Source organism: Buteo buteo, chromosome 12 (genome assembly GCF_964188355.1).
Source record: "Buteo buteo chromosome 12, bButBut1.hap1.1, whole genome shotgun sequence".
NCBI classification, from domain to species: Eukaryota; Metazoa; Chordata; class Aves; order Accipitriformes; family Accipitridae; genus Buteo; species Buteo buteo.
The window spans coordinates 35,902,463-35,923,997 of record NC_134182.1 but is presented as its reverse complement, the minus strand read 5'-3'; the positions used below and the strand labels follow the sequence as shown (position 1 = coordinate 35,923,997).

The 21,535-nt window shown below is 37.1% G+C and overlaps 1 protein-coding gene across 1 annotated transcript in view; it reads right to left on the bottom strand.

Annotated features, from left to right (window-relative positions):
* Positions 1-431: 431 nt before the first annotated feature.
* WDR27 (WD repeat domain 27) overlaps positions 432-21,535 on the bottom strand; it is a 131,257-nt gene continuing 110,153 nt past the window's right edge. The window contains exon 24 of the mRNA XM_075042083.1: positions 432-1,050. Within this exon, the coding sequence (XP_074898184.1) occupies positions 1,003-1,050 (48 nt within the window). The 3' untranslated portion in view covers positions 432-1,002. The remainder of the gene's footprint in view (positions 1,051-21,535) is intronic.

Genomic DNA, 21,535 nt, shown 5'->3' with positions numbered 1-21,535 from the left:
TTTTTTCTATTTTTTTTTTGAAAGTACTCTGATTAATAAAGTTTATTGATTCTGTTCTGTCAAACTTAACTGAAATGGCAGCACAATTTTGCAAGGGAAAGACAAAAATCTGTCTCCTTCCACCAGTCATATACATGCTCTCTATGCTTACCTGGCATCAATGAACACTTAGAATGCCTAGTTTAAAAAAACAGTTCTCTAGCAAATCTTTTCTAAGAGCAAGACAAGTAAACTAGGAAGAATAAAAGAAATGAACATTTTTTTCCCTGTAACTTTATTTTCATATTGCTTAAATTCTTTTGAAAATATTTAAACAGTTATTAAAAGACAGAAATAGTTTCTTTACATTTAAAGCTGTTTTAATAATATCAAAGTGTAGCAACAAGGTGATATTTTAAAGAGAAGACCTTTCTCACATACTCCTTAAGAAATGTACAGAACGTAGTATAAAGGGTAAACCAGTAAAATTCTGCCTTCAGACAACATCCATGCTGATTCCAGTAACCCCAAAGGAGTATAACAGAAGGACTCTCATGGCATTTCAGAAAGACATACAATTCTTCTCTCTTTCAGATTAATTTAACATTTGGTCACAGGGCAGATCTAGCTTTAAAAATGGAACAGTTGTTATTTTAACTGCATTTTCAATCTAGAGGAAAGCGGCCCCAGTCTAGGAAAGCACTACAGAATACACCTGACTATAAGCACCCAAGAAGTCTTCTGAAAGCCACTTCTGTGGTGATTTGCTAGAATGAAGCCAGAATGAGTAGTCTCTTTCTTTTCTTGATCTTTTGCCCTTATTTTTTACAATAAAGGTAACATTGTACAAGAGAAAATCTTTGAGAACGGCTTGAGGAACTTGCAGAAAACAAAATCAGAAGAAAACTGCAGTTTAAAAGGGAATATTTTGCTGCTTGCCTACAGCCAGTCACCAGTCTCCTTTCTCTCAGCAAGTCGCTATTCTCAGAGCGCCAGGGCCAAAACTCCACAGGCTGGCAAATATCAGGGTAGAAACAATTGGAGTTTGCCATCCAAGGTGGCTGTGGTAAGCTGCAGTTCAAAAGAAAAGAACATATGGCTTTAATAGACATCCTTCCAGTGAGTGAAGTTTGCTTTAGGGCAACGAACTGAATGAAGATCATTAAGAAGATATTTAAAATACATCCATGTTAAGAGAACATATGAGTTGTTTCAAAAAAGGAACAACTTAACCTATAGACTCTTCTCAACGAAGCTAATCTGAAAATTCCATTTTACTTAGATTTTTCTTTTCCAACTATTTTCAAATTCGTGTCAACATCCGCTAACACATCAACAGTCTGTAAAACTGAAGCATATGTTTAAACCACATAGAAAGTCAAATACACATCACTGTGTATGACTCAAGAAGGGAGTGTGGAAGAAATAAGAAAGACCTGGAATAAATGAAGATGGAAAAATACTATGAATTAAATCAGGCATACCAAAAAATGAAGTTTTCTGATCTTTATTGGTGTTCAATGTAGTATAAGAATTTCCTTTGTAAGAAAGTATGTTGAAAAGAGCCGCAAACCTTTATGAAGAGGCAAGTCTCGAAGACATGCACAAAGAGCTTTCAACTGCATTAGCTTTCTTTTACCAGTTTGTGCTGGGTTTGGCTGGGAGACAGTTCGTTTTCTTCCCAGTAGCTAGTATGGGGCTGTGTTTTGGATTTGTGCTGAAAAGAGTGTTGATAACACCAGGATGTGTTCGTTATTGCTGAGCAGTGCTTAGACGGAGTCAACGGCTGTTCTGCTCCTCACCCCACCCCACCAGTGAGGAGGCTGGGGGGGCACAAGGAGCTGGGAGGGGACACCACTGGGACAGCTGACCCCAACTGACACAAGGGATTTTCCAGACCATATGACGTCATACTCATCAATAAAAGCTGGGGGAAGATTTGTGGTGGGGCCGCTGCTCAGGGACTGGCTGGGCATCAGTCAGTTGGTGGTGAGCAATTGTTTTCATTTGCATCACTTGTCTTTCTTGGGTTTTATTTCTCTCTCTCATTATTTTCCTTTAAATTACATCATCATTATTATTATTATTATTATTATTATTATTATATTTCAATTCTTAAACTGTTCTTATCTCAACACACATGTTTTCTCACCTTTACCTTTCCAATTCTCTTCCCCCATCCTGCTGGCAGGGGGAATGAGCGAGTGGCTGTGTGGTGCTTAGTTGCCAGCTGGGGTTAAACCATGACACAGTTTCACAAAATCTTAATTAAAAAATAAAAGCAAATACTATTTTCTGCAATTACTTCTACAAACAAGCACTTGAAAACCTGCTGTAGCTCAGAAAGTGATGATCTACAAATGGCACCTTTTTATTCAAGATGTTTACTCCTTACATATTAGGATTTACAGTTATTGATATCAGTGACAAAAATCTGAAGAGCTGAAACTAAAAACACATCTCATGCTCTTACCGCTTCATCTAGTTAACTTTTCTCATCCTCATTTTTCTTAATCTGTTCTTTGTTTGTTGTGTTTATGCATTAATTTTCTTCCTTTGGATAAAGTGGCTCTGTGGTCAATAAATTATCTTCTTGGCTTTGTATTCCCTCCTTCAGTATCACCAGTGATGAATTCTTTTAATCTCTCACAACTGTTATCTCCCAAGGCAGTGACTTTTGTTCTCTTATTTTCTTCTTTTTCACTCTCACTTCTGTAATCTTATAGACTACCCAGAACCGTCCAATCTAATTCCTCTAACTCTATTTTTTCAAAGCTATGCAAGACTATTACATCTTTCCAAAGACTTCTATTAGCTCCTATCTACTTCTGTAACTTATTGGAAAGATGATATATCTATAAAATATCTAAGTAATGTATCTTTTCTAAGTTTCTGTACCCATTTATCTTGTGGGAAAAAAGAAAATGCTTTTATTATTATTTCATCTTATCACAAAACAACTGACTTAACCTGAGAAATCAGAGATGGATTCTATTCTAACGGAAGATTCATTATTATGGAGGTAATATAGAAACCTTGTTTAGTTTTCAACTGAAAATAAAATAATTGTAAACAAACTGAATTTTTACAATACCCAAGGGGGTCTTCTGGTCCATCTTCCTGCTCTAGGTGCAACCACTGAAAACATTAGAAGAGCTTAGCTATGGCTTTGTGTGGCTAAATATTGAAAAACTGCAAGGAAAGTGCCTTTTTTTTTTTTTCTTCCTTAAGGTCCAACCTGAACCCCAAAAACTGCAATGTGGGGTCAATCCCTCTTGTCATACTCTCTGACAGTACTGAAACACTGCTTGGCTTCCACCTGCTAAATGTAAGTGTATTCCCTACACTACTATCACATTCTTCTTTCAGAGTCTTTCTGTTTTTATTATCCATTAAAAATTATCTTTCTACTCCATCTAACCACCTTCCACACTTTTGACAACACCAAACCACAGAATCATTGAAATGCCCACCTTCTGGCTTTCAGATCTCTCCTTGTTGGCCATGTGCTCCAAACCACTGATTGTCTCAAGTCCTCCTCCTTCCCTTTCCTTTTTTCCTGCTTTTTCAACCTGCTTTCCTTGGCAGTAGGTAAAAGAGGCTGCCTTTTGATTGCATCATTCTCCTGAGAAGTGTCACACTCTGTATCTTGCCAGGGACAAAAGGAATATACCCTATATAGAGAGCCAGCAATTTATTTTTTTTTAGTCCAACCAATGTTTTAAAAGCCTAATCAAAATAAATCAATTATTAGACAATGAAAATGAAACTCATAATCCAAACGGTGCCTAATTATTACAGAAAAGTTTCATCAAAAATAGTTTTTGATGGGGTCAGTGAGTCCCCAGCATCCTGATGGCAGGGATTTTCTTCCTCCTCAGACTGGGGTTCCCTTGGGTTATTTTTAGACATTACATGGGTTAATGCAGACTAGCTCTGCTCTGGTCCCATGGATTGAAAGCCTGTTAGTACACCAAGTGCATCTCTGGAGCTCATCGTTTGGTTTGACTTGATCAGAGACAAATCCAGTTCACATCCTCAGTGAGTGTACGGCAAAGAGAAGCAAAGTTGGGTAAGGAGGGACAACTAGGAGATTCACTTCAAAAGCACATTTCTGATCGAAACGAAATTGCTAATACACACTCATGGGGAGTCCAGTTCAGCCTTCAGATTTTAGAGTACATTTCTATGCCTGTTTGCTAAAAAAGCATTTTCGCTTGTAAAAGTGGCATACTTGTTTCAGAAGTGACTGAAGATAAATGCAGAACACCCATAACAACAGTTTTACAATGTATTGCATTTCAGACAGTATAGGCATTTTAATTAATAAAAGTACAAAGTTAATTGCAATCTGTATTAACATACATCAAAAGAGCTACTAAAAATCTAAACTGTAGGACCCTCGAACTTCCTGAATTATTACACCTAAGAGCTATCAAAATTGATGAATAAAGAATGTGCTCAGCTATATTTAGAATCCATAGAAATTTGAGTAAGATTTTAAAGAAAAAAATGTTTAACTTATGCCAATATTACATTTCCAAAAAGTGCAAGCATGTTACCTCATTCAAACCCCTCAGCTCCCAAACATGCTACTATTAAAATTTTGGCATCAGTTCTGTGAATAATATGAAACCTATGTAAAGGTTTCCTATGGGACAAACACTAGAACATTATAGAATATTAGAGGGCATATGAAAGCATGGACTATTTTTCATATAGATGGATATATGAGTAGTGAAGAAAAGACCTGCAGGTAGGGCAGAGAAGGTGGCGTAGGTTTTGTGCATTTTAGAGCTTTTTACAGAAGCTTCAAGGTTTAGAAAGCATCTATGACATCTGGTGCCAGAACGGGGGGAGAACAGGTTCTTGAACACACTCCTTTATCTGACAGACTGCAGAAGATATTAAAGTTCACTGCAATCAAGTTAAAACAGTGACATGCAGTGTTGGAAGGCTGTCAGTTAACTAACAGAATGAATTTCAAGACATTGCCTACTGAATTTCCCTTTGTAATAACACCGTATGTATTTTTTTTAGAATTATCTTTGGAGGGTGGGAAATATGCTTCTGTAGTGATGCCACATAAAAAAATGCGCTGTAAATTAAAGATCTGGAGTTTTTTAAGCCACAAACACCAACAGTTGGCTTTGTATAGAAATGCATATAACATGTTTTGGTTTAATATTTCACACAACACGCTTATGTATAGACAGTGTAAGCTTTGAGACATATTACAGTTCAGGAAATAATAAGAATCAAAGCAATTCCAGCTAGTTTCACATTACAGGCACATAATAGGATTTTGCTTTCTTTTTGTTAGTATAAATAAATAAATATGCATAATATGCAAATAGAGATAAAATCTTGAAAAGGTCCACTAGCTGCACAGCAAAAAGTATCATCTTGCCAAAAATCCAGTATCTCAGCAGACCAGATGGGAATATAGTTTTTAGGGGTTTACTATTTTTAGTTTCCATTATTCAAACTATTCTTTGAAAATGAGAGGGCATGTGTAGAATCAAAACTGCCAGAAGCAGATGATGTGGACCAATATGTCTCTGTAAAGTCATGCCTTGAGCTTCAAAAAGATAAAGAATTCTTCAGGTCAAGCTGTTATACATGATCTATAGGAATAGCTGCTACAAACTGTATTTTCAAAGCAGCAATCATGGTTCAGGGAAGCATCTATTTATGGTTTGGGTAGTCAGTTAATCTTATTGCTCCCTTCATTTTCTTATGTGGTGTATACTGATATGATAGAAAAAAGTGATCAAATCAGAAATGAAAGTGTAACATACTGAGCTGTTATTTAGTAATACTTGCATATGAGACTGGAGAAATATTTACATATAAATAACCTAAATGTTTTTGAAGCAACAGTTGCAAGTCCAACTTTTGCACAAGAGCCTGCGCCTGCTGACTGACCACTACGGAAGTTTAGAACCTGTCTGCATCCCACCAGGTACTTGAGAGGTAAAATAAACATACCAAGTTTTTCTAATTTAACTTATACTTTTTTACATCTGCTTTTGAATGTTCTAGTGGCATTTTTACGTTATAGACTTTAGTTGAAGAACATCTTTTTAACATTGTCTGAACTCCTATTCCACTTTTTACAGAGACTTGCCATTGCCTGTGCTTCAATACACCAAAACCTAACTTAACAAGAACTACATGCTTTTTCAAAGGAAATGCTAATTCATTACACAGCTATCAAACAGCATACGCAGTAAGTTTAGGGTTTAAAGTAAACTTCCATAGCCTTCTGGTCTATTAAATTAGCGTATTTTGAAACTGGTCATATAGAACTGCTTCCCAACTACCACAGTTATTGTGCTGTGCAGTAATACACAGCAAACAATTGTTAAATTAAAAAAAAAAAAAAAGAACTACCTGGTTTTTTTCCCTCAAGTGATTTTGTATAAATAACTTACTTACATACCAAAATCGGTATTTGTAAAAGCTATTCAAAACCAGAATCATTGATTTTTCATAGAACCAAGAAGTGCTGTGCCAGAGCCCATCACGTACTGAATTGTTCTGATTACAAGCTAACTGTTTCTGTCCTTCTAAAAGAAAGATTTTAAAAAAACACTGAGCAAGTTGATCTGCAATTGCAAGGTTTCAGCTGACCCTCACAGAAACACTGAGCCTGCAGTAGGCTGGTGGGATCCCATCCTGCAGCAGAGTGTCCCACTCAGCCCACATAATCTCAGAAAGCAGAGATTAAACTAAAGGCTTTGATTTTCTGTATGCTATTGTCGTGGTTTAGCCCCAGCCAGCAACTAAGCACCACGCAGCTGCTCGCTCAGCCCTCCCCACTCCCAGTGGGATGGGGGAGAGAATGGGGAAAAAAAGTAGAAATCGTGGGTTGAGGTAAGAACAGTTTTATAACTAAAATAAAATCTTAAAAATATAATAATAGCAATAATAATTATAGTGATGAAAAGGAATATAACAAAGAGAGAGAAATTAGACCCAAGAAAAGACAAGTGATGCACAATGCAATTGCTCACCATGTGCTGACCGATGCCCGAGCAGTGATCGGCCCCTCCCAGCCAACTCCCCCAGTTTATATACTGAGCATGACGTTCTATGGTATGGAATATCCCTTTGGCTAGTTCGGGTCAGCTGTCCTGGCCATGCTCCCTCCCAGCTCCTTGTACACCTGCTTGCTGCCAGAGCATGGGAAACTGAAAAATCCTTGACTTAGTCTAAACACTATTCAGCAACGACTAAAACATCAGTGTGTTATCAAGATTCTTCTCACACTAAATCCCCAAAATAACCCTATACTAGGAAGAAAATTAACTCTACCCCAGCCAAAACCAGGACAGCTATTCAGTGTCACAGACTTCTCTTATCCACGCCTTTCACACTTGGGATAACCAAACACCAGACAACCTCTTGGTGTGGCTTCAAGTGTAACCGACACAGAAGTCAGAACAACCAAATATCATCTTAGTAAGTGGTTTTTTTGAAAATGAACTTGAAATTTGTCACACAGATAAAATATAGATAGAACTCATATCTCTGTATTGCCATGCAGCAGTATCTTTAGTTTCATGATTTTCAGGTAATAATGAGAATTGGGGGAAAAAAAGGCACTGTTCAATGGGTTTGAAGTGTGGTACACAAGAACACCATCTTTTAGCCCACATACTACAGTAGACAAACTTTACTTACTGATACAATAAATCACAATTTCCGACTATTGGCAACAAGCCACATTCCAAACCAGTGCTGTAAATCCCACAGGAGCTTGACCACTGTTTTTATTTTTAAAACCATAAACTTTAAATGCCAATAGAAATCTTTGGATGCCAAGACTCTAAATACTTACAAATTTGAATTAACTCAGAACTAAACTTATATCAGAAATAAAATTGTTGTAACTGTAATTATTTTTAACGTCAATTAAGTATATATTTGCATTTATTTTTATATGACATACCTATAAATCCTTATATAATATTAAAAATTCCAGGTTCTTAATCAATACTGGTCATACCTAGACTGATACTCATTTTAGGAAACAACTCAGATCTCACTTCAATGGATATAGTCCATGTCTATCACAACAGATTTTTGTTTTTATCACCTTTGAATGGATAGATGTAATCTCTGAATTTACAAGTGGCACACTCACAGCTGCAATATAAAACTGTCAGAAAGCAAATTATGTGACTGAGATGAAACTGATAGGAATAGCACTAAACACTAGTGTTTATCAATGAAAACACAACCACTAATACTGTAGTATTTACTGCTGCTTTTAAATTTTGCATGGGTTTGACAGCTAAGCAACAATCAAGAGCAACAGGAAAAGGAGACATGATGGAACTGACTTTTATTATATTTTTCCTGTTCTGAAAGTGGTGTCTAAAGCAATGTAGGGTTCACCACCTTTATCCTGGAAGATCTACAGTACATCTACAGGCTTTACCAACTCTGGTTTTGTGGTTTAACCCAGAAACAGAAGACATGTAAACAGCACTTTGAAAAGATTTGTTTTCATGAAAGATGATTGCTTAGTTTGACAGCTACACTCTAAGCATTCAATCAATTAGATCAAAGCCACATGGGGGTTTTTACAGACAGAGACAGAATAGAAGTTTTTATTGTTAAGATAGCTGTCCTATTGCAGAAATGAGAACTGAGGAGAAAATATTAAAAAACAGGTTAGCAGCTTTTAACTAGAATTCCTTGAGGTGTAGCATACACACACATAATCATATAGGGGGTAAGTACATGTAGTGTCATTCAAGAGCCGAGGACTTTTCTGTCTTCATAGTATTCAGAGATGATAAGCTCACATTTTTCCTCCCATTATGCTCAGTGCATGGATAGGGTAAATCAAGTACATTGCTCTATTTCTGTTTCCCTCAACCACAGAATCCACATCTCTGATTTCCAGGCAGACATCAGTGAAGAACGGAAAACTGCCAGAAAGTGAATCCAAGCATGTCTAAAAAAATTTCCACGTGGCTTAGATCAGAAGGGTTGATCAGAATTAGGTGGAATTCATCTCACCTAACTTTTAGTGACCCTAGTATCTATATTTGATATGTCTTGCATATCAGAGATGGCTTGTATATCCAGAGGGACCCAAGTTCAGAGGCCACCATGAATAAGACATAAAAACAATTGTAAAAGGAGGCACTGATGGTGTATGCATAGAGATGTTCTAGGTAGGGCTCTTAAAAAAGAGAAAGTCTTTTCTAGAATTAGTAGGAAGGCTAATTGTAAAAAAAGCCAAATTATTCAACAGACTGAATTTATAGCAGGCAAACAATGCCTCAGAGTTGGCAAACTGGAGCTGTAGAGGCCAAAGAATAAAGGCATTTTTCCAGACCACTTATATGTGCATCACCCTGTCAGAAAACTTATGAATAATGTAACAGACCCACCATATACAGTATTTTCACTAGTCATCCAAAGAAATCAACTGATATATTTAAAGAAAAAGATAACTGAATGCAACCTAGAGAGGTCATCTAATTCAGCTTCCTACTGGATCTTCATAGCAAAACCTTATTTTTAAAACCTTGTATTTTTATTTGTAATTTTCTCTCCAAATAAAATATTCCAGAAACCGATCTGAAAGCAACAGATCTTAATTTTATGGCCTCACCTGGGCTTCTTGTCAGGTAAAGTTCTTAAAATTGTTACAACAAATAGATACTTTGGCAAAGCCAAACCATGTGAGCATATTTATTTGAAATTTCCGTCCAGAATTCTCAGTGTGTTTACTCCCATGCTTTTATTTGGAGCAGAAGAACAGATATACTGGAGCAAAGATCCACCTTGCTAGATTCCAACTCGGAGTCTTCTCCAGGAGTGCTATAAATGAATACCTAGGAAAGAGCGAGATACTCTTGCAGCTTGAATGTAGGTGCACCCACATCCAATGTCGGGGAACCTAACACTAGGACCTAACCTAGCATTAGGTTAATGGTTGGACTCGATGGTCTTATAGGGTCTTTTCCAACCTAAATGATTCTATGATTCTATGACTTCCTGAGCCAGATACAACTTCCACATATTTGGTAACGTAGTCAAGGGTCTCCCTCAGCATGAAACAGTCATTCTTAGCATCTAAAATCTGACCTCTGCATACATCCTGATATGGCAGGGCGATGGACCTTCCTGCCCTCGCTGATCTATCATAACACAGACAGTGTTGCCATCCTGGTCTTGCTATTAGGTTACAAGTCCAATACTCTGTTCTTCCTCTACAGACCTGGAATTTCAGCCTGTCCACGACTCCTTATTACTTGTTGAGGTTTATTAGTTTGTCTCTCTTCTAAGCTGTCTTTAACATCAAGCATACCTCCACTGCCAGCAAGGTTTAGTTTATGTTCCCCATACATTTTGTAACCTTGTACTGAAGTGTCTCACTGATTACCCTTCTTCCAATACATTTGTGATAACATATCACCCAGCGCTGACCATTCCATTTTCCCATCTTATTTCTTAGTATTTGTGCAAATGTATCACTAGTTCAGTTTTTGGCAGCCTCACTTCTGTTTTCTACCTGACTACTTCTACCCTCTGACATATCTGTCAAAATACAGAATTTCTGCATCTTGATGTTTCATAGAAGTGTCATCCCAAACCCAACCTTAAGTTTTAAAACCTCAGTTCCCTAATGACTCAGATGAAGTTCATCCCTTCTGGACAGATGGTCCTGGAAACTCCTGGGCAGTTTCCCTAAGGTATCGTATTTTTAAACATATTACCCATTTCAGCACCTGCATCTCTTTGCTGTCAGCTTTTAGTATCATTCATGTGCTCAAAAAAAGGAAAATTCTCATCTATATTTAACATGACATTTTTATAGGCAAGGAAAACCAGTAATTCCCAATAAGTCTTTCTGATGTGTGAAATCTACTTGACCAAAATATAATATGTGAAGCAATCTTAAATCTATCTTCTTGCTTTTATAGTAACATTCAGAAATCTTTTTAATTTAAATCTGATATTGATGAAGGAAACCTGAAGGAATAAGCTACCCCAAAGAACTACAAACGCCTCTAATGGATCTAATTTGTTTGACTGTGCTTTCTCAAATATAGATAAAAATCTGTGTAAGTAAAATCCCCAATCAGCAAGATAATTAAAAACAAATTAAATACCCTCATCTAAAAGAATATAATCCACTAGAGCTAATGAAGAAACAAATACGTGACAGAAGGTAGTTACAATGCTTATACCACTACTAGAAGGTAGGTTAACAACACAGCAATGCAAATGCTCTGAGGATAGATGTGATGCAGAATAGGATTTTATGCAAAGCCCTGCACATTTTCCAGCTTTAAGATATAAGCCAATGCTTGTTAAGTCCGGCAAGAGAGTTTCCTCTAACTTCAAGGGGCACTGAATCAGATCTTAATGTAAAAAAGCCAATAACTGGAACAACACACTAATTTAGAGTTACTTTTTACAACTCACAGTGATCAAAAAACCTAGTTTCACTGCTTGCTACTATACTATTAATGACAACTTACATAGGCCCCCAAATGCTGTTTTTCTTTTAATAGGCCATATTAAATATTTCCATTCCAGACAGCATGCCATTTTGGCAGTAGACCCTCATGTGTGCAGAGCACTAGGACAAAGTAGTGGTAAATGCTCCTTACACAAGTTACTACATATCAGTACATCAAATCCCAGCTGCTAGAATGCAAAGGAAAGGAGACAACTTAAAAAATAACTGAAAATAAAAATAAGTCAGACTTTTTAAAAGGATGGGGTGAGCAGTGGCAACATTGGAGAATGGTTCAATAATAACATTCATGTTTTAAGCACTCTCATATATGAAGTGTTGTTTGACAGGAGAACTGCTGGGAGAGTGTCATACAAAATTTGTATCATGAACCTAAATAAATTATTTATTCCTTTCTTTAGTGTGGGCTTTGCTCACTACAGATGTTCTCTTTCTCCAAACTTTTTATTTTTGAATGAAATCATTATATGGGCTTAGGCTTTATGACATCATACCTGGTTTTATGTCAAAAAATATTATTATTGTTGTTATTGATTTCACAGCAAACAGAAAGCTGAAGGGTAAAAGAACAGTTACTTTAAAACCCCCAAACATCTTAGCAATAAAAATTGAACTTAGTAAAGGATTCATTAAATACAATTGTTTTTTCATACATTCTTTTATTTATTAAATTTGGTTCCAGCATAAAGCTCCGTCTCAACAGACACTGCAGCCTGGTGGTCTCACACCTCGGGGGACTGCTCGCGGAACGCATGGAGCCTGACGCTTTGAAGCAGCTAATTCCCTTTCAGGTTGGTATTTATCAAACACAGTACACTACTCACTTGGAAACGGAGGGGGGGTCAGTCTGCTGATGGGAATGTGTTCGTACTATGTAAAGAAAAATCATAAATGGCAATACTGAGGAAATGGGTGTGAGATTAGAGGATGAACTACACTTTTCTCTGCCAGAAATTATATACCCAGGACAGGGGCAAGGTATTGAAGCACAGCAAAGAAGGAAAGTGCAATTCATTGCTCTGTTTTGTGATTAAAAGGGAAAGTTCTCTGCTGACCACATCTCTTGTAACAAGAGAACACCACATTTCACCTGCCATACCACAGAGGTATTTAAGTTTTACATATTATCATTTTAGACATGCAGCTTAGTTCCTTGCTTTGGAATGACAGATATGATTGTTAAACAATTTTCAGTATAAAATATACATTTTGGATTTGTCGTTGGTGTAATTACAGGGCAACAGCAATGGAAGTAGGTAAATACACTGTATATAAATTCTTAAAGTAGCCTTCCATCAGAATTATCCAGTCCTTTCGAATGCACATCTCAGCTTTTTCACTTTTAATTGAAATCATACATTGATGTATCACTCAGTTTATCTACAAGCAAGAAAAAAAACTTTTCTGGTAAATTTTCTCCAAATTATTTAGATCCAGAAGAAAATAATAGGGAAGAAATCTAGAGTGGATAGTGATTGATGAAAGAAAAAAAAAAATCCATATTTCCAGTTTTGCGACTATAATTTGAAATGGTTGTACATAAACATAATGAAATGTCCAAGAAAAAAATAATAGTTTTAGTTGCCTGCTGAACATTTGTTCAAAATTCAACCATGGCAAATGTCTTACTGCATATCTCAGGTCTCAAATTAAGAAAGTACAGACATAAAAGTTCAATAAGGAAGAACTGGAAGGAACAAAACCCAGCAAAGTGGAAGAACTTATTTAATTTTTTCCTGGTTAAGGGACAGTGAAGAGGAATAAAACACAATAAATATCAATGAAAGTATTCAAAATAAAAAAGAGAAGAAATTTCAAAACAAGAGTGAGCCATTTATGTCTAAACCATGCTCATGTCTGAGGTTCGGGCAAACCATTACTGCTTTCCAATGCATTCAGCCTTATTTAAATTTCTAAACAGGCCTCTGTATCTAAGGCAGGGATTTTATCCCTTAGTATAATAAAGAAAAAACTCCAGCTGACTTCCTGGGGGCCAGGACTGTAATTAAGATCTTTAACTTACAGTACATATATGTAAGCCACTTCTTCAGTTGTTCTGACTCCCTTTGCAAGATGACAGCTGTACAGACAGCCAACAGTAACTTCCGAGGACTTACTTATACAAATATACTTCCACTAGACTAATTAGCAAGTTCCCTATCAAATTAAGAGTTTGAAGTCTTTTGACTTGTTTGAAAAACAGAGCTGAGGTCGCTTCAGAAGACAAAGGGAAAACACATCACGGACAACAAAATCTTACAGCAAGGAGATTTCTCATTTCTGCAGACTTCAAGGTTTCAGTCCCGCTCAGCCAGCATTCCATACGTCCCCCGAATCCCTGGGGACTCTTGCCCTCCCTCGCTGAGATGGTGGGATAGCCCATCTTATGGTGTGCCCAGCCCCTAATTACATGGCAGTCCACACTGATTCTTAGAGTAGAGGCCAAACGTGCCACCTGGTTTCGGTCCACTTGTCTGACTGTAAAACAGCAAGACGGCAATCCCTCCTGGTCGGGGAATCCACACGCGGTGCACGAGGGACCCGCTGACAAATGTAGCCCAGAGCAAGGGCTTCTGGAGGGGCACAGGGAAAGCGGTGTACTACCACCGAGGCTTTTAAGGCACCGTTGCTGCAGATAGCATAAGAAGGAGCAAAATTGTTTCCCTCACTGTGTGAGAATTAACAGGAGTGATACTGAGGTTTTACTCTCATCAGTGATGCACTTCATCACATATTATTCTACACATATTAGTTCTCAAATTGCCAAATATGGTTCTTGGCCTCATTATACACAGAAGTTTGGCCCTTCTTGGCAAAGGCTACCTTGTGCTTGCATCAAGCCTATTGGAGTCAAATAAGAGACACCATTTCTTGAGGCCAGTAATACATTTCTTGAAATGCAATACCCAAAACTGGCTACAGTGATGACCTAGTGCATGTGATGACTTAGTAGCACTCATGTAGATTGGACAAATCATAAATATTGTTTGATGTCTCACATTATTATGATGCCATACCTCATCTGATGCACTTAGTACAAAACCTGGCAACTGGAGGTATGACTTCATGTGACAGTTATGCTCATGTTCTAAGAAGAGATTTTCTAATTTGCCTTAATTAGAGGTATCATGTTAATCACCTTAAGCTATTTCAATTTTATTTCCACCACAGATAAAATCATTTCTATTTCTATGCCTCATTACCACTACTAATTCTTCTTTGGCTCCCACTTTCTTTCCATTGCATCAACATCAATAAGAAATGAAGAACAGAATTCTTTTAGACTTTTCAATCACACTACATTATTTTAATCTTGTTATCTTCACAACATAACAGCTCACTTATGTTCTTGCTTCTTTTCATATTTATAGCTAATTATAATTTCATTTTTGAAATATTGGGATTTTTTTCAAGATCTAATTTACCTTGACTTTTTGGGTTTGTAGTTTAAATCCTCTACACATTGCTAATGTCTTATAGATAAGTATTTGCCAACAGATATTGGTCATTCAGGAAAGATAAGAATCATTAGTTTGTCTTAGGAGGAGGAGGTCATCAGAGATCTTTTCTGGTCCAAAAGGCAATATTAGATAATATTTAATAATAATAATAATATAATAACAACAACAGCTAGCAAAGCTGCTCCTAAAGACAGGTTGCACAAACTGAGTAAGCTTTCAAAGGCTCCTCTCTAAACTAAGATAACCTAAAGAAGGATAATGGGTCTTGTTCTGAACAGATTTCCTTAGGTAATTTTACCTCTGACTTATTACTTCATTTTGTGGTTGACTTCAGAACAGCAGGGGTTGCCATCACTCATGAGGGACATAGTGAGCAGTTTTGGTCTTCTTGCACTATCAGCCTGCCTCCCCAAACATGAAATGAAGCTCATAGTATAGAGTTAAGAAAACATTAGGTTGTTACTCCTGGGGTTTTGGGCATGCTTTTTCATTGATCTTGGTTATGGGAGTCTCTAAGATAATCAAAGCAGTGCATGTGCCCATCACCAGCTAATATAAAGCCAGAAGAGGAAAAGTAAATCTTTAACACCAAAAGCTTTGGCAGTGCCATCTTGCTCAGTATGATATAATGTTCCCAAGAGAACTGACTTTGAGAAGAAAGCAAAAAGGAGAGATTAGTCTCTCAACAGAGTAACCACTGTGCACACAGTTTACAAACAAAAATGCTAAGAGAAAAAAGAAAAGAGAGCCAAGAAGTAGAGGAAACAATGGTACTAGAAGCGATAGTTCAGAACCATTTTGTACTAAGAAGAGAAAATGTAGTAGTCACAATGCACAGGAAGAAAAGAAAAACAAAAAGAAGTAAAACAAGAAAACCTTTGTTTCCCTGCAAGCACACAAATGAACTGAAAAAACCTCTAAGCATAAAAACTAATATATAGCAGACTTATAAACCATGTCCCTGTCCCAAGAAGGAGTGGGATGTATGTGCCCTTTCTTGAAATGACCAAGGTTACAAAGTCTCTGTCTTCAAGTGCTAATGGAACACCCACCCACTTTGTGAATGTACGCATGTGCTCCCACTGGAAAAAAAGGTAACACAATGTGAACATTTCCTCTTCTACTACGACCTTGCTTTACCCCCCCATTCGTAAAATCATGTCATATATTAACAATGCATGTTTATATGGGCATATATGCATGATTTCATATCCAGACACATATATAAAGTTTATTTTTACTTTCTTCAAACTTCAGAATTTGGTTATGTGCTGCTGTATTTCAGATAAAGAACACCTCAGAGCCTTTTTTACTGAACCCACAAAGGTTCAGAAAGCTGCATTTAAACAAGAGTGCAATGTTACTATTACCATGTCTTTATAAATATACATCAATTAACATAAAAAAACACACAACATAATGTAAAATACAGCTGTTTTGCCTCAGGATATTATACTGAGGGAATTAAAAATGTCTTACTTCACTGGTTCATGTAGATAAAAGCAGTAGAATGATCACATCTTTCCATTGTTAGAATAACACAACCTAAACCTATACTATTTGTTCAGAATTTACAGTATCTAAACAGCCTGTGAGCATTCATATCTGAGATTTCCTTTGAGAGTTCACACTCAGAGCCAGTGCTTCTTTGCTTTCTGATAAAAAGCTGAAGAATGTCTGTGTTCCTGGATAAAGCCCTGCTCCCACTGGAATCAAAAGGAAAGTCACCAGCAACCACAAAAAGCTGGAATTAATCTCCAGGGGTTCGTGGTTTATACCACCAACAAAGATCACCACTTCTGCTTTAGGTATTCATATCAACTGCTACATCTGGTTTGTAGTCACAAAAAGAGACTCACAGAGCATTATCCTTGCTTAATAATCTTGAGGAGATTGAAATATGGAATAGGAATGCCACAAAAATATTTTCAGTTGTAAGAACAATCTTTGGAACAGATTCTCATTTCTGACCAGATTTAAGCTGGATAATTCTATATGTTTCCATATTGTAATTCCACATTTTCATTGTTTTGACTGATATCATAGTCAGTTACAGGTCAGTTGCAAATGATCCTTCTACCACAAAATTTGACCACGCAATTAATTCTCAGGATGGTCACCTCAGCCTTCCATAAAATGCCGTAAGAAAAGGTATGCACCTCAGAATGGAATTCATCAGAGCAGCATGCTGAGTAGGGAGCTGTTTGCTAACAGAGCCCACAGAGAAATGATGAAATCAAGGCTATGCCTTAACTTCTGTCCTTTCCCAGGGTTCAGTGCCTTACCATGGAGTGGGAAGCTCACTTAACCGAGGATTCATGGTCTAGAACACTTTCCTGAAAATACTTGTTTATGGGCTGCATTGCTGTAACTGTTGGCGGACTACTGTGATCCACGAGGGATTATTTGTAGCTTCTGAATGTTTTATTCAATGTTCTCTTCATGTACATATAATTCAAACAGCAGGCTCTTCTAGACAAGGACTACCATGCTTTTTGGGTAGTATCAAAGAACTGATACTGTGCGAGAGAAACTGGTGCTAGGAAGAGAACCTCCAGTACGTGTTATGGCACGTGGCTGCAGTTATGTCCATAGGAGTTGTTTCAGTGTCATTTGTTTCCAGATGAACCAAATAATAACCCGCACTTGCATTTCCCCACAAAGGGGGTATAGGGCATGGAATAAAAAGAATATTCTAGATCAAGAAATGATGATCTGGTTTATATATTATCAAGATCCCTTCTGTAACTAAAAGGTTTTCTGTCCCGTCCCTACACCTCCAATTAGAAGTCTGTTCCAGGTCCCCACTCATTTGATTATTGGGCAAGAAAATAGGAAAGACTTTTTAAGATTTTCCATGATTGCTGTTTCTAAGGAATCCTTTTTGAAAATTGCATGGCTGGACTAAGAATTCTACTAAGAATTCTACATATTCCACATTCCACAATATGTCGCAACTCTGTAGAATTCTCCTTTCCTTGTAGTTCCCAGCTCAAGTTCTGTGCAGCAGACACAAATTTGCACAAATCAGAGGACAGCCGCTAATCTGATTGCTAATTTTTTCAGCCACATATCCACATGTATCTCTTACGTATTCCACTTTAAATGTGGGGCACTGTAATAAAGGGTTTGTCATAATTACGGTATATTGAAGGCAATCCTGAAGCAATCAGATTGCTGTCAGGTTGCCCAGAGAGCTTGTGGAGTCTCCATCCTTGGAGATATTCAAAAGTTGACTGGACATGGTCCTGAGCAACCTGCTGCAGGTAGCCCTGCTTGAGCGGGGGCTTTGGACTAGATGACCTCCAGAGGTCTTTTTGAACCTTAACCACTCTGTGATTCTGTGATAGCAGAATGGTGAAGCAGGAATCTGAAGATACTGCATGATGAACAATAAGAAATGTAATGGAGTAGAGTACGTTATTGACCTCAATCATTGTCATATGAGAAAGGATGCCAAGGTTAGTCAAACTCTTGGGTACATTAAAGCAAAATTCAATTAAATTCAAAAGAATGAAAGTATGTAATTAGTCGTATGAAAATGTCTAATAAACCATTTTTTAATGTAGAAAATACTTTTACTATATTCTTACAATAGCCATTTTTGAAAGTCTGCAAAATACACTTAGAACTCACATGGCTGGACAAATGATCAGGAATGGTTTCCAGATCATTTTCTTTAATGATGGGTTTGAAACAACTTAAATGTAATCTCAGACATTCTTCAAAAAACTGCCTTAATCTCTGTGGCTGCTAATGTTTGCATGACATCATTGTCATTACAACCCTGTCTCTTCACTCAGTAACGAGAAAAACTGAGGGAAACATGAAAAAGAGTTTTTACTAGCGTCCTACTCAGGTGTATAATTTCAAATTCCACTTCAAAATCTGGCCATTAGCTCACAGCAAAATACACTAAAAACCAAAAATTCTTTCATGCAAACCTAGCCACACAAGCGTAGTCAGGCAGTCCCCTTCAAAGTAGCTGTTTTATACCCTTAATTATCGTTGATACACCAGAGGAATGGATTTTTCTTCCTAAAACTGAAGCATGTATCAGAACTTAACAGGCTTACATTTCTTCTTTTATTATTCCATATTCAAGTGACTGAACATGTTTATTTAGAGTATATTGCTTTTTTCTTTTTTTTTCTCAAAACCCTGACATTCTCATATAACTTCCGCATTTAAAATAGTCACTTCATCATGAAATAATGTATCACAAGAGAAAGACAACTATCAAAAGAGTAAATCTTCTGTATGAAGGAACTTCTATGATTTCTTGCATTCAACATTTTCAAAACAAAATGCAAGAGTGAATGGAAATTTTCAATATGATTCATCTTGGGTAGTGTTGTTTCTATCCCCATATGGTATTTACAAAATTTCTCCAACTGGCATAAAGTTCATGTGTTGCAAAATCTGCGAGAAAGAGCAACATTTCTTTAAAAAGTAGGTGTTAACTACTGATCACATAGGCACAAAGCAGCATAATGAAGCCACTTGTGCCTGGCAGATCTAGACCCAACTGAAAGTAACTGCAAGTGGATATATTTCTTCAGGGTACCTACATACACAGTTCAAATTGTCACCATTGACTAAAAGATTTTAAAAGATACAAAGACCTCTTATTCATAGAAAATCAACATTCTCACAGATCAGTTGTCTAAAAGAAGGGGGTGTAAAAGCAGACATATCACTAAAACATTTAGCAGTTACCACAGTGACAGGAGGCAGCCTACATTTTGTTGGGTTTTAGTTTACTTGTGGGTTAACAATTTAAATAACGAAAATAAACAGTGATTAGTTAGTAATCTTATATGCTCGTACCAAAAAAATTTCTGAGATGTAGCAAGTCTATTTAAGTACATAATTTATACTAAAAATAACACCAATGTAACTTTTAATGAACATTAAATTAATGGAAATGATAAACAACGTCAGTTCTGCCCTGCCCCTATAAAATATAGTATGATCTTTTTATCTAAGTTAAATTTAGTAAAGCCTCTTAATATTTACTAATGACTTTTAGGAAGACTAATTTATGGACATGTATTCCAAATTTTATTAAAGTGCAAGTACAGTGACTAAATAAAAAAATGCCAGATGTCTATTCCTCTGGCCTAAAATGGTAGAAAAGAAGGAAATGTGCATTTGTATCTTCCATAAACATATGTATGCAACAAAGTTTAACCTGAGATTAAAAGAACTTTATACATGAACTGCAGAATTGTACCTTCCTGATCGAAGTCATGGAAATGTAATTTCATAAAAAATCATTGCACTAGTATTATATTATCACTTTCCCGAAGAAACAGAAGGCCCAGGGAGATTCCACTGTGTCAAAAATATTTCTGGAAGCAACTACCGAATGTAATTCTTAAGATGAACCCTGAAGAAAAGGAGAAGCCAAATGTGTTTTCCATGTATAATGAAGTACAGTTGTTGGCAGTCAAAAACCATAAAACATAATGAGACTTCACCACATGAAAAAAGTATCTGCCCACTACTTAGTGACACATTGCAACAGTTTGTACATGAAAGAGTCCAGGTAGCTCATTAATAGCAATGTGAATGTGCCTTTATAGTCTCCACAGACTATATTCTCAGTCATGGCCTATTGTCACTTGGAATCTAACACACTAAAAAGCATGGATGAGCCCTAAATCTGAGAGCTTTCCTGCCTTTAAAACGGACAAGCCTACTTGTCAAAGAACAGAAGATGATTTTTTACAGTGCAGGCAGCTACAAGGCAGCTACAAGACTCTATGGCAGGATCAGCCATATGGCATGAATTTTGCAGTCATGATCACTACAGTATGTGAGCGTCTTGAGGAGAGGGAACATTCATTGCACTTTTGCCATTCCACAGATGATTATTCTACAATTTTCCAAACAGACTTGTATTTTGAGATGATCATTGTTGACATTAGTAATTACAAGCAGTGTACTGGGATGCAAAGTTTTAATGGCAAAATAGAGCATCACATATCAAATGAAAAGAAAAACTGTGGACACACAAATGTAGAACATTCTTGTTAAGCCAAATTTCTCAAAGAGTACAAATGCCATTTATCTGAAGTCAACAAAGGCTGCCTCTGGCTTTTCTGATAGATTGCAAAGTACTTGTTTAGCTGGAAAACTCTAGGCGGTTAGATGCAAGCTCAAACTCATGGTTCACAAGCAATTTGAAAATTATGCACACGAGGGTGTGCTGATTCAACTGGCTTACCGGCATTTTCTACGTGTCTGTTATCCTGTAAAAGCACAGGTGACGATGCCTCCCTAGCAATCACTGGTGCGCGAAGGGGAGAAGACAGCTAACCAGCCTGTGCGCTGAACTGCTGAGGGGACGTGGTGTGCCAGGCAGTAGGCACATCTTCCCTCTCGTATTGCTTGGCTGAAACAACTGTCCCACTTAATGCATTTTCTGGGACCACACATAGCTCTTTTCCTGAACAGCAACAAAAAGCAGTTCCGTTCTCCAGAACCACCCTCGTGGAACCAGGCCTGCCACCAGCTCTTGACTATCTTCAAGCCTGACCTAAACTGGACAGATTAGGAAATAGGTCTAAATCCCTAT